The sequence below is a fragment of the Aspergillus thermomutatus genome (assembly GCF_002237265.1).
Source record: "Aspergillus thermomutatus strain HMR AF 39 chromosome Unknown NODE_21, whole genome shotgun sequence".
Lineage (NCBI taxonomy): Eukaryota > Fungi > Ascomycota > Eurotiomycetes > Eurotiales > Aspergillaceae > Aspergillus > Aspergillus thermomutatus.
In genome coordinates this window covers 172,528-184,427 of record NW_020798069.1, presented here as the reverse complement: position 1 = coordinate 184,427, position 11,900 = coordinate 172,528, and the positions used below count along the sequence as shown (strand labels likewise).

The 11,900-nt window shown below is 50.7% G+C and overlaps 4 protein-coding genes across 4 annotated transcripts; 2 read left to right on the top strand and 2 right to left on the bottom strand.

The window, feature by feature from the left end:
- Positions 1–167: 167 nt before the first annotated feature.
- On the bottom strand, positions 168–2,811 carry CDV56_109410 (cell division control 45 family protein; the record flags this gene model as incomplete). The annotated part of the gene is made up of 2 exons (XM_026763029.1): positions 168–1,985; positions 2,047–2,811. 2 exons carry the CDS (start codon positions 2,809–2,811, stop codon positions 168–170), a joined length of 2,583 nt encoding a protein of 860 aa, XP_026617580.1.
- Positions 2,812–3,719: 908 nt separating this feature from the next.
- CDV56_109395 (uncharacterized protein) lies at positions 3,720–4,655 on the top strand (the record flags this gene model as incomplete). Its single annotated transcript, XM_026763014.1, has 3 exons — positions 3,720–4,327; positions 4,397–4,462; positions 4,517–4,655. The coding sequence occupies 3 exons, from the start codon at positions 3,720–3,722 to the stop codon at positions 4,653–4,655; spliced, it is 813 nt and encodes a 270-aa protein (XP_026617579.1).
- A 1,289-nt stretch (positions 4,656–5,944) lies between these two features.
- CDV56_109384 (uncharacterized protein) lies at positions 5,945–6,399 on the top strand (the record flags this gene model as incomplete). Its single annotated transcript, XM_026763003.1, has 2 exons — positions 5,945–6,010; positions 6,067–6,399. 2 exons carry the CDS (start codon positions 5,945–5,947, stop codon positions 6,397–6,399), a joined length of 399 nt encoding a protein of 132 aa, XP_026617578.1.
- A 1,453-nt stretch (positions 6,400–7,852) lies between these two features.
- On the bottom strand, positions 7,853–9,665 carry CDV56_109364 (putative choline transport protein; the record flags this gene model as incomplete). Its single annotated transcript, XM_026762983.1, has 5 exons — positions 7,853–8,609; positions 8,665–9,157; positions 9,220–9,299; positions 9,353–9,399; positions 9,462–9,665. The coding sequence occupies 5 exons, from the start codon at positions 9,663–9,665 to the stop codon at positions 7,853–7,855; spliced, it is 1,581 nt and encodes a 526-aa protein (XP_026617577.1).
- Positions 9,666–11,900: the final 2,235 nt, after the last annotated feature.

Genomic DNA, 11,900 nt, shown 5'->3' with positions numbered 1-11,900 from the left:
CTCCCATCCCCCAGAAGCCTCCTCCCACGCAGCCAGCCAACCAGCAGGGAAAGAGAGAACGCATCGCAAATATATCGTCAGGATTAGCTTTGAGGAAATTATCGAGCAATGGCAACAACAGCCACAGTATTCACTTGGGCAAGGCAAGACGGAGCGAGACTCGGACTTTAACCGACCACGCTGCGGAAGCTCAGAGCTTCGAGGAAGCCACCCAGATCCTCCTTTTGGACTTCTACGACACAATGCTCGAAACTGTCGATGCGCACTCGAGTGTTGGTCTCCTGCACCACCTCCTGGAAAGCGATACCGAATCGGTTCCGCAAAAGGTGCTTGTTGCCGCGCATATCAAGCTCGTCGTCCTCAGACTCCGACTCCGATTCCGATGATGACTCCTCCGTCTCCTCGGCTTCTTCTTCATCGTCATCGTCGTTTCCACGTTGAGCACGCTCGGCTGCGCGCTGCGCTCGACGTTCCTCATGCTCTTTTTGCTTCTTCTCCTTTGCTTCCTTTTTCTTACGGCGTTCTTCTTGACGCTTGTGCATCGCCGCGTAATCAATCACACCTCCGCCGCCACCCGTACCGACAACGACATACAGGCCTCGGTCTTCGTCAAGGCCGGCCAGTACCAAGGGAGTCCCTGCGGCTCGCCGCTTTCCAATCTTTACACTGTCGCCTCGCTCACGCTCTTGGACTCTGATGGCCTCGGCTATCCAGAGAGCCAATTTCGTCAGGGCTCCAGGATTTGTGAACAGTTTGACATCTGGACCGTCCTTAACAACAGCAATGCGAAATGCTCGCAGGTGTCGGATTTGGTGCTTCGATAGTAGAGAGGTACCGGTACGCAGAATGGCTCGGTGGAGATGCTGAGCAAGTGGGAGTGCCTTCAGAAGGAGGGTGGGCGATTCCGAGGTGAGCGATAAAGCATCGTATGCGCTCCAGAATCGCGGCAGGAGGCTAGACAAATCAGACTCGGTGGAGTCCTCGGCGCCATTCCCCTCATTTGCGCTTTTGGGGCGCGAGAGGCGCTTTGTGTCCCAGGTGGCGCCAGGAGCCTCTTCTGGCCCAACCTCGAGGATCGCGCCTATAATAACGCCCACGTCCGTGGCGGAAAGACAGGCTTTCCAGCCCCAGCAGCGCACGAAGCCCCACCCCTCGCGGGAGGAGACCTGTCCAGATGCGTCGGGCGGCACTAGTCCTTCCAGTCCGTACATTGGTGCATACTTGAGAAGTCGTTGTCGTAGTACTCGCTTCAATTCCATATCCATGTGAGTGTAGTTCTGATGACACTGGCTCAAGCTGATTCCCATCTTCGCGAGGAGCTTGTGTAATCGCTTCCGACCATTCTCCGTCCAAACGTGGAGTCTTGATGCCAGATAGGGACTATGTAGCATACTTTCGTAGAGTGACCAGTGCCGCACCAGAATGAAACGGGGTTCGGGAGATATTCGAATAGACTTGTCTGTTGGCGATCTGGCGGTTGTGGGGATGACGCCGTTGATCTCCCCTCTAATGTCTCTGTCCCGCTCGTACGGGTCGGGCGGGTTCAGTCGATGAACTTCATCTCGTAATATTTGACGAACGCGTTCTCCCCGCTCTCCACCCCAGCCAGCAGACCCCCCAGATTCGGATGAGTTGGAGATGCCAACGCCAGACATCGTACGACCACTAAGTTCCAAGCTAGAGACGCCGACGATGGCCAACCACAGAAGGTCGTTATCTTCCCGACCGAGTTCAGATGCGAGAGAATACACAAGCGAAGAGATCGGTTCGGAATATGATGTGCCGGTGGAATAATACTTCTGTAACACTTTCTCATGTTTCCTCTTGAGCCGAATCAGCCGTCGCCTCAATGATCGTGCAGATGGCTGCCTCGGCAGCGTGGGTGACGGCGAATCTGAGGCCGGTGTCACGGAGCGAGAAGAATTCGAAGAGTTGTGGTCGTCCCTTAGTCGACGACTCGGAGACGAAGCAACAATGGAGGATCCCTGCCGGGGGACGTTAGAGATCACAGCAAATAGCAAACATAAGAGCAGACCGCGAACATACTGAATTACTCCTCCGCCGTTGACGCGGGGGGCCATCGTTCTCGTCGGATTCATCCTCATCTTCGCGTCCTGACCATGACTTCCTCTTCTTGGACCCCGAGCTGGATGGAAGCTCTTCGTCATCCTCGCTCCCGGAACCGTCAATATCCTCTTCATCTTCGTCTACCTCCGGTATCTCCAACAGCGCGCAGTACGCCTCTCTCTCCTTGTTCATCTCCTCCTCGATATCCCCGTCATCGTAGACGACAATACCACCAGTACCCGATTTGTACGACGGAGTAATGCATCCCTTGTCGACACCGCGCGTGTTCCGCCGTGAAGCGCCATCAACCCCATCCGCCGAAGCCGCCGCTGCCTCTCCGCCAAAGACATTGCTCAGATTCCACGGTCGCCGCGAGTCGAAGACCCAAACCTCCACCCCTCCCATATCCTCCACCTCATCGTCCGGGCTGCTCAGACAGAGTATCTCGTTGAGATCCACCAAGCCTCCCACGCCTAGACATATGACCACGCCCCCACTGCCCCCGTTGTGCGTTTGCATAGGCTTGACCAGCTCCTCGCCGGCGCGTGCGAGATCGCCATATCCGGCTACCGGTTGGATCTTGTGTGGGATATAGTCGCGCTTCAGGAGGGCGGTCAGGATTCGACAAGCGCAGAGGGCATCGGGTTCTAGTGCTACGAGGACCAGCACGGGAGGAGAGAGCGGGTGATGTGATCGGAGGAGTTGTAGGTAGAGATGCGATATGAGTTGACGAGGAAGATACATTGCAGCGCAATCCAAGGCAGCACGAAGCACACGACAAAACGGAACAAGGGCTTGAAGATAGAAAAGAAAAGAAACGAATAAAATCCAGGCCTTCGAGAGGCCCTGCTCTTTACAAGAAATCAAACAGAGTATAATTAGGAAGAGCACAAAACTCAATTGCGTTATATCGGCTCCATCGTTCCTGTTGTTGATTGTTATCAAGGCTGTTCTCGTCGGCGCAGGGTGCAATCCGTCGCGAATCTCCAGCGACGCGTCGAGGCGTGCCGCACGTGCGGAGACCAGTGCCAAGCCCAACCTCAGCCATCAATCTCAGTGGGGATCGCGAATCGTCAGGGCAGCATTTCCAAGGAAGACAGTCGTACTTGGTCCAAGCATACTCCATATGAGCATTGATGTCATGCTTCAGTCTAAAAGGACACTAAGAACAACCTACTCTTGAGTCTTGACTGGCACCGAGCCAAGTTCCTGCTCTACGTCTTGGATCTCGGAGATGCATGCTCCTATCCTGTATTCCGACTGTCAAGGATGCTCTCTATCTACCAGTTCCTCCTCTCTCCTCGGTAGGAGCAGAAAAGAAGACAGTTTCAAAAAAAAGAATAAGTAAAAAGAAATAAGTGACCAGTGCCGGGCTCGATCCGGCGACCTTATCGGTGTTAACGATACGTGATAACCAACTACACCAACCGGCCGCTTGTTATGAAAACATGTTGAAAATATAAGATCACCAATCTAATCACATATAATTATGCATCACTCTTTCTTCCCCCAAGTTGAACACCCATGGTTTCAAGCTACCTTGCTTTTCTAAAGCCTCCTCTTCGCAGCTTTCATCATGATACCTCATACCAGAACGAGCTGCTTCGATGCTCGATTGCTCCGCGGCCTAGTAGGCACTACGGTCACCACATATGACCTTGTCTCAGACGGTGCGTCACCAGAATCTACCTCCCTCGCCCCCTCCACCCGAACCCTCTCGCGCTACGACCTCTCCCGCCCCAGCCTCTGCTCTGGCGGCTTCTCCAATGACAGTCGTATCTGCCTCATCAGGGATCTCCCGGACGTGGGTCATCACGGAGAAACTCTCGGAGAGGGCAGCTCCTATGACAGATCACGATGTCAAAATGGGCCGCGGGTCTCCTAAAACTGTTGGCAAGTTTCTGTGCCACCTTGCAGAGGACCCGAAGCAGATAGCGTTCATACGAGTCTACCAACAGATTCCTATCACTGGAACGGAGGACGCTGATCACGACACACTGGCTAGACAGGCCGTTCCCCCTGGCGTGTGTGGTGAGCTAGAGTCCTTTAAACTATTGCAGAGTGGAGGCTGTAGCGCTGTTCCTCGCTTCCTTGGCCACGCAGAAAGTATACAAGGAGAGCACGACCTCGTTCCTGGCGGCTACGTTAGATACCTTGTGTGGGAAAAGGTCCCTGGTGAGCCTCTAACAGAGGAATTCTTCTGGGGCTTGGATGACACTGTACGCAAAGACATCCGTTCTAAGTTCCGTGCCGCCTATGAGTAAGTCTATACAAATCTTAGGTAGGCAGACAGACAGGATACTAATATAATGAAAAGACAGATACTTAGTTGCGGGGTAGCACCAGGTCAGTCCAGAATCTCGAAGATCATCTTTGATCAGTCCACAGGCAACCTGTACGTCAGGCATGCTATGTAAATGTGTTCGAAATATATACTAACGGATTACAGTCGCATTTCGGGTTTCCGAAGGGGATGGCCAATTATCAGTAAACTTGAATGGTCAGAGGCTCGTTACGTCGAGTTTGGACTAGCGAAGCCAAGCAAAGAGACAGACTGGTACCTTCACCCGGAAAAATGGGAGTGGTGAACTATGGAACAGCAATGTCATAATCAGTTAGAATCAGATTCAGTTCGAATCGCTGCAGTCAAGATGAAATCCTTTTGCTCCTCTATCCCCTGCTTTTCGATTACCCGGTTTGAGAAATTGTCATGTAGAGATAGTATCACAAAGTTTCAGTCGCTAACGTCGCCGTATTGTCCCAGGACATGTATTGTTAAATGCTCTGTGGGCTAACGTTTCTTTGCATTTCCTGTCGCGCTGAGATTCCAGGCATAACGCTTACAGCCGGTATATCACTACGGGAAGCTCAGAAGCTTATACAAGTCCCTATAGTACGGCCCCCAGTACCTTCTTCAGCAGCACCCGCGGAGCCTAGTCAATCAGCACTAGTACAAGCGCGACGACGTCTACTGACATGAGGAAACCGTAGAGATAGACTATCGGTCAAGTAATCGTCCAGTTAGTTGGCCTGATTAATACCAAGGCGTTTTTGTTACAATGGGTGTGAGCAGGAAGTGGGTGCACTCAGGTGGGCGGCTCGGTGACGAATGAATTGCATTATTGTTATTCAACCAAGTACAACTGCGGGTCTATAGTGGATACCCTCGGAGTGGATACAGTATGTAGATGATATCTAGAGCTATCAAGCGCCAAAAATATTGACCAGACCGGGGTTCGATCAACGTAGATACCCTTGTCTGGGGCGGAATAGGTAAAGCTAAAGTCGGACGGGGGCTAGTGTAGGTAACGTCGCGTAAATCGCGGTCAAGGACTAGGAGATTCGCACCGGCGATAAGGGGGACCGGAGCTCGGCGATCCGAATCATAGCAAAAAAGCCTTAAATTAAGTGTAGCTTGTGTTGAGGGTGCACGGGCAAGCGGGAGAAATAAACAAGCAGAAGGGTGAAAATACAGTGTAAAGGTCGAGGGGCGATAGAGGGGACTTTATAGAAACACGCACCAGGACACGAAATCGCCAGGAGAGACTAATCCTAATCAGGCACGCTATACCTTATAGCGTAATTCACAGGTGCTGCATGATATGTGATAACCAACTACACCAACCGGCTGCTTATTATGAAAACATATCAAAATTTGACACTCTGAGCCTGGACTGACTCCCACACTCGAATCGAAAATTAAAGCTAAAAAGAAACAGTGACCACTTCCAATCTAGCCGAAGATATTTCGCTCCGCACGGACCTTATTCCCCACCTTGACTGTGATCATTCGTCATTGTGTATCTAACCTGTGCCTCCTGTAAGAGCATCCTAACTCTGTGGCTCACTCACGCGAGTCATATCACTCATATATCTTATGCAGGCTCCCCTTGTTTGGACCCCCTCGCCTCCTAAGAGTGGCACTTGGCCTCCGCTGCCCTCAGTGAGTATAACCTTGCGCCTAGCCTGCTTGGTTGTGGTTGACTTCCTGACACCTAGTTCATTGCGCCGCCGGGGTGGACCACCACTCCATCCGGCGATACATTCAAAGACGAGTGGCTGGGCCGGAACTCTGAAGGGCAGATAATTGCTAGGTGCCATGGCCTTGGACCGGCTAGGCCGATAATGGAGGATCTTCAGGCTTGGACGACTATGTTCCAAGCAGACGGAAAGTTTTTTGTCTGGGGACGCATGGATGATACCGTGCGGGAAATACTTTCGCGGGATCTCCATGAGATTCTCTCGGCGATGGCTACGGGAGGGCTTCGAGAGGTCCAAATGGTCGACATCCCTTGTCTTTACGATCCAAGCGAGTTGGGTGATGGATCTTGAATGAATAGTTAGTTCCGCTTGCAAGGTCTGTCGCATTGCTCCATAATCCAAGTGAAATCATCCAGGTCGACGAAGCAAATAGCGCTATGACCAACGACGTACTGTACCAGAGAAACCGGGTCAAAAACAGTGTGAGCTTTCTGTGCGCGACAATTTCCATAAGCCACTAGAGTGCTGCATAGCTTCCCATATTTCTTTCCCCTCCCCCTAACCCCTTCATTCTGACACATTACACATATCTTCCACTATCGTACACACTCTTGTACATTTTTTGGTAGGCTTGGCGCTGCGAGAGCCGCAAGGGCGCCGAAGGACCTCCTACAGACTCCGGGTTTGAATCAGAACAATATAAGAAGGGTGCTAATATAGACACACCCCTCTACCTTAAAGACACACCCCCTTGACACAATTATTTTAGAATCAACGTCATGTGACCCCACGAATTTGACATCCTGAACCTGGACTGACTCCCACACTGAATCAATAATCATGCAAAAAAAGAAACAGTGACCAGTGCCGGGCTCGATCCGGCGACCTTATCGGTGTTAACGATACGTGATAACCAACTACACCAACCGGCCCCTTGCGATATGAGATTTAAAATTTAGTGTTATCTAAACCATACTGGTTATTCCAGCTTGCCGTTGGATGTATGATCACACTCCATGATTCGTGTCGCCACAACATGGAGGGTGGAATCCGCAGAGCAATATTTACGACTCACCTGATCTTGGCCTCTGCTTCGCTGTGCCCCAATAATGGATGGTCGGGTGACATGACAGAGTTGTGGTCGGGTAGCATATATATATATGAAGCGATTCGTGGATCCCGCCTGTGTGTGTATACTGCCCCATACCACTGATGTCCAACCATGTCCAACGCGTGTCGTTGTCGATTCGATGACATATCACCAGATAGCAGCCGAGTAGCGAGGACGGCGATGCTCTCATGGTATATCTTCGTCAATGACAGAGCCAGGGCCCGTGAGCAGGCCATTTCTGGCACATGTGGAGTGAAGTACATGGGCTGCAACATAAAAGCTTGTCTGCTGAAGTGTATCCTTGCCTGGCTAGGATGCATCATGGGATACAATGGAAAGCGCATGTGAAAACAATACGCAGCCATCAGGCCTTACTGTACAGGCTGACCAATCTATATACCTACGACCAGTGGTAACTACCCAAGCACTAGTTCGCAGGCATATGCCATCGAGGGTCATTCAAAGGGAGTTGAAGATTCCAATTGATGCAGGGTATTATTGTGATTATAGTGATCGCACCAACGCTTTTGAAAGGGAATTAAAATACACATAGATCATGAGCATGCACCAAATATTCACTCATATCATCGCCAATACATTGCAGTGAGCAAAAGGCAGATCCATCACTTTGAGAGTTCATGAAACAATGCCAGAATATCCGATGCCAGCATCTGACCCTTTTGGACCGTGAGTTTATTTTGCGTCGTCCAGCACGGCCTTGTCGGTCAGAGGGATGTTCTTGGGTCCTTCGTAGGAGCCCTGACGGACGAACCACCAGATGGCCACGAAGATAGTCAGTCCACCGGTCATCAAACTGGCATAGTTCATCGTAGAAGCGCTGGTGGGCATGGAGTAGGGGAAGCAGAAGATCACAATAAAGGCAACGATGTAGATGGAGCTAAGGATATTGACGACGAAGCCGATACGTCCCATCCAGAAGTAGCCGGGTTGGAAGGTGGAGCGCCGGGTGAGGACATGAGGGAGGATGGCGGCGAGATAGGAGAGGGAAGACAGCTGCACGAAACAACCGACGAAGGCATTGAAAGCGGTGGCGGATCCGACATAAATGCAAGCAAGGACGGTGATGATCACACCGCAGACCAGGGTTGCGTTGAAAGGGTTGTGCATCCGGGTATTGATACGGCCGAGCCAGCCGGAGAAGGGGGTCGCTCTATCACGAGAAATGGTCCACAAGGTACGGCCGGCGGTGATGTAGCAACCAGCACATGTGATGACAGTGGGCAGGAAGGCAACGATCAGCAGACCAAGGGAGCCGCCTCGAGTACCCGTGGCCTGGCGGTAGATCTCGGCAAGGGGGAAACCGTAGGGGTTGGTCATGACCAGATCGAGGTTGTGGATAGAATAGAAGACCGCGATCATATAGAGCAGACCGGTGACGAAGCCGACAGACATCTGAGCGAGGACGGCCTTAGGGATGTTGCGACTGGGCCTATAGTGCCGAATTAGCATACTAGATCCACTCACTCCGACTAAAAGAAGCTCACCGTGGGATTTCCTCTGCAAGGTGGCTAGAGCAGTCGGGAGTGCCAACACTGTAAGCACCGTTGAGCATTCCTGCCACGAAGACAAAGCCGTTGCTCGACCAGCCGGTCTGGTTATTCCAAGTGCGCCACACTGTCTTATCGGTGAGATATGCTTGGCCGTTGACATGAGGCATCACGGCACAAACGATGATAGTGATCAGCACACCGGCAAGAATGAAGAACATCCCAAGATTACCGATGTGAGGGAGGAAGCGGTTCATGAAGAGCACAATGCAGCAGCACATCCAGGTGCAGATGATGAAGCTGATGAAGGTGTGCCATGCGTGAGGGACGAAGTCAGGATGCATGAGCGCGTACATGGAGACGGTCTGCTGGCCCAGGATGGCAGACATGGAGGCAGCACCCAGGATCCACGCAAGACAGTTCCAGAATCCAGCAAAGAAACCGCAAACACGGCCATACTTTCCAGCGGTGATCGAGGCCCAGTGGTAGACTAGTTACTCAGGTGAGCGAGGTTCCCTGAGAAGAAAAGACATAAGCAGAGTCGCGACGTACCACCACTGGCAGAAGGCATCCCCGATGCGAGCTCTGCAATAGATGCTGCAACCAACCAATAACAAACAGAAACGGCAATGCTTAGCTCATGGTTAGCATCGACTGACGATCAATTGATTCGAAGTCATCTTACAATTCATAGATAACACCAGCTGGTCCTCCATTATACATAGCAGTGACCTTGAAATACATGTTAGCTCAACCTTCGTTAGTATTGGTTGCTTTGCCGTGGGTGAGCGTACTAAACTGCCACCTTGAGCAATCCATGTGTTTCCTGTAGTAACAGCGACGGCACAAATACTGAGCAAGCTGAAGTTACGTTCGAGCTCTTGACGATGGCCGGATGCATTGACCAATTCTGTCGAAGGGCGTTCCTCTGCGGCAGCCTCAATTGCCGCCATCTTCTCCGGGTTTTCCACTGCTGCCATTTCGGGTGATGCCATCATGCAACGGACGGAAGTTGAACTGATCGAGAAGAGATCAGACAAGGAGGAGTATTATTATGGCTGAAGCGCAGGTGAATTATTAAGATAGCTTTGGATGACCAAGTTGATGCGATAACGGCGGAGGCAGGATCTCACTGGCTGTGTCCTGCACGGGGTAGGGGTCTGTGGAAGTATGCTCTCGTTACTGCAGATCGGCAAGGGTGTTGATGGCGATTATGAGGGGATATCAATCGGTGCTGGCATATATCACCTCCAGAACCGTCCAGTCGGATGATGAAGAGAAATCCAACATCAGCTCTGCACCTCAACCCGACCGGCAGCAGTTTATAGTAGTTAGATACTCTGAGGGATAGCTGGAGGACCAGCCGGGTGAACACCCATGTCCACCACCCTCAGTCATAATGGTATTGTATTTACAGCTAAGCGTGGGGCTCCGATCTAGTGCAGCAGGGATAAGCATTTTGGGCGAATCATTTTTCTTACCAGCCTGCTCGTGGTGGCTGGACGATCGGAAGCGGGACTGAAAAACATAGACGATTGGTCGATGATAACGACGATTGCAACAGACTTGTATGAAATGTACAGGGGTGCACAGGGAGGGCCTTTTCCCAAAGAGGGAGCTTCAGCAGATGGCACACTCTATCCAGATATCATTCGGAGCAGCTGGCCTCTGAGATGAGAGATTGTAGTTAAAGACTGGTCCAAGTTGGAGAATCCGAGCCCCATGGGACAGCTAGGTATCTCTATCTCCACACTTTTGATATCTTTCTTATCATCTGGGGGAATCATGTAGATAAGAAAACACTGAATGAATAACAGGCAGGAAGACTGATTCAAATAAAACAAAGTGGACTGCCTGAACAGTGCATGTAATCTGCATACAAGACCTGCAGAGTAGTATGTATTATTATCCATATGGCCACCATAGCCTGAGGCATGCAGTAGTTTAAAAGAAAAGTCCACTTGGCTTCTCACGTGCTCTAATTCCTTGATCGTCGGGGCAGTAGTCCATCAATTCTCTCATGGATCCCCCTTGCCTATTAAGTTTGCCCTGAACCTGAGTGACACTCCAACGCCAAATAAACTAGGTTCGTTGAACGAAAAGATGAGTGTGCTGAGTTCGTAACTTCTTCAATGCTGGCGACAGATGACCGTGGGTAGCTCAGACTCCACGCTACGTATTACATTGTGGTCTACGGAGTACCCGTGGCTCGCCCTTGCCACAGGGAAGTATATTGCGTGGGACCTAATTCGGGTACAGCCAATAAGACGGAATTCCACAAAGGTCTCGATTGTGTCCAGTGCAAGCAATTGATTTTGTGGAAATAGTGTTATCCGCACTGCAAAATACTATGACAACAAGATATTGTTCATAAATAATCCTAGGTGCTACAGCCCACAGCCCTACAATAGTAAGGTATGGCTGACCCCAATGGGCCAATATCAACACATTGCCACTCAAGTCAGTGGCTTAATCAACTCAGGAAGCTTGTTGGAGACTTTCGGGTGATATGAATGCCTCTCGGCTAAAAAAATAGCCATCTCTCTTGGCTCGAGTAGATGTAGCGATGACTGCACCAGCGACATCTAGACCATTATTGTATATTAATTAGTATTATTCCAAGCATCCTTCGGATATCATACAACGAGGTGTAGCATGCGGCAGGCTCTGAACTGCGATGTTATTAGTCAATCTGAAACAATATCAAATAGAACTATCAGCTATTCAAGTTTGCAATAAACATAGATATCTCTGGGCCGATCATCGGTTATCCCGATCTCTCTAATCACCCGGTGAGTACAACGACAAGCTGAAATCTTGTTCTTGTTCTATTCCCGTATACAAAATCGAGCGCTATTGAAGCTTCGTGGAGAGAGAGAGTGAAAAACACGCGTGTCCTGGATATCTATTTTTCCTTCTCGATGCAGAACGAGAATAATAACAAATAGATCGTCAGGTACGCCGCTACCAAAGTACGACGTGGATACGACCTTGCCAGGGCTTAATATTCATTTGAGAGACCGAGAATTGTCGGTTGATGGGTCCGGCCTCTAGCGAAGTTCCTAGTCAGTTGCTATCAAACTCATAGTACTCAACGAGGCGTGACACAGAAACATGTATCTCGGATCCTTGATACCGAGAGTCCACTCCACTGCCTCGTGTGCGTGATTTAATTCTCTGAAATAACGTTGAGAATGAGAGTCACTTCCGCGACAGCACAAGGAACTCGGCCG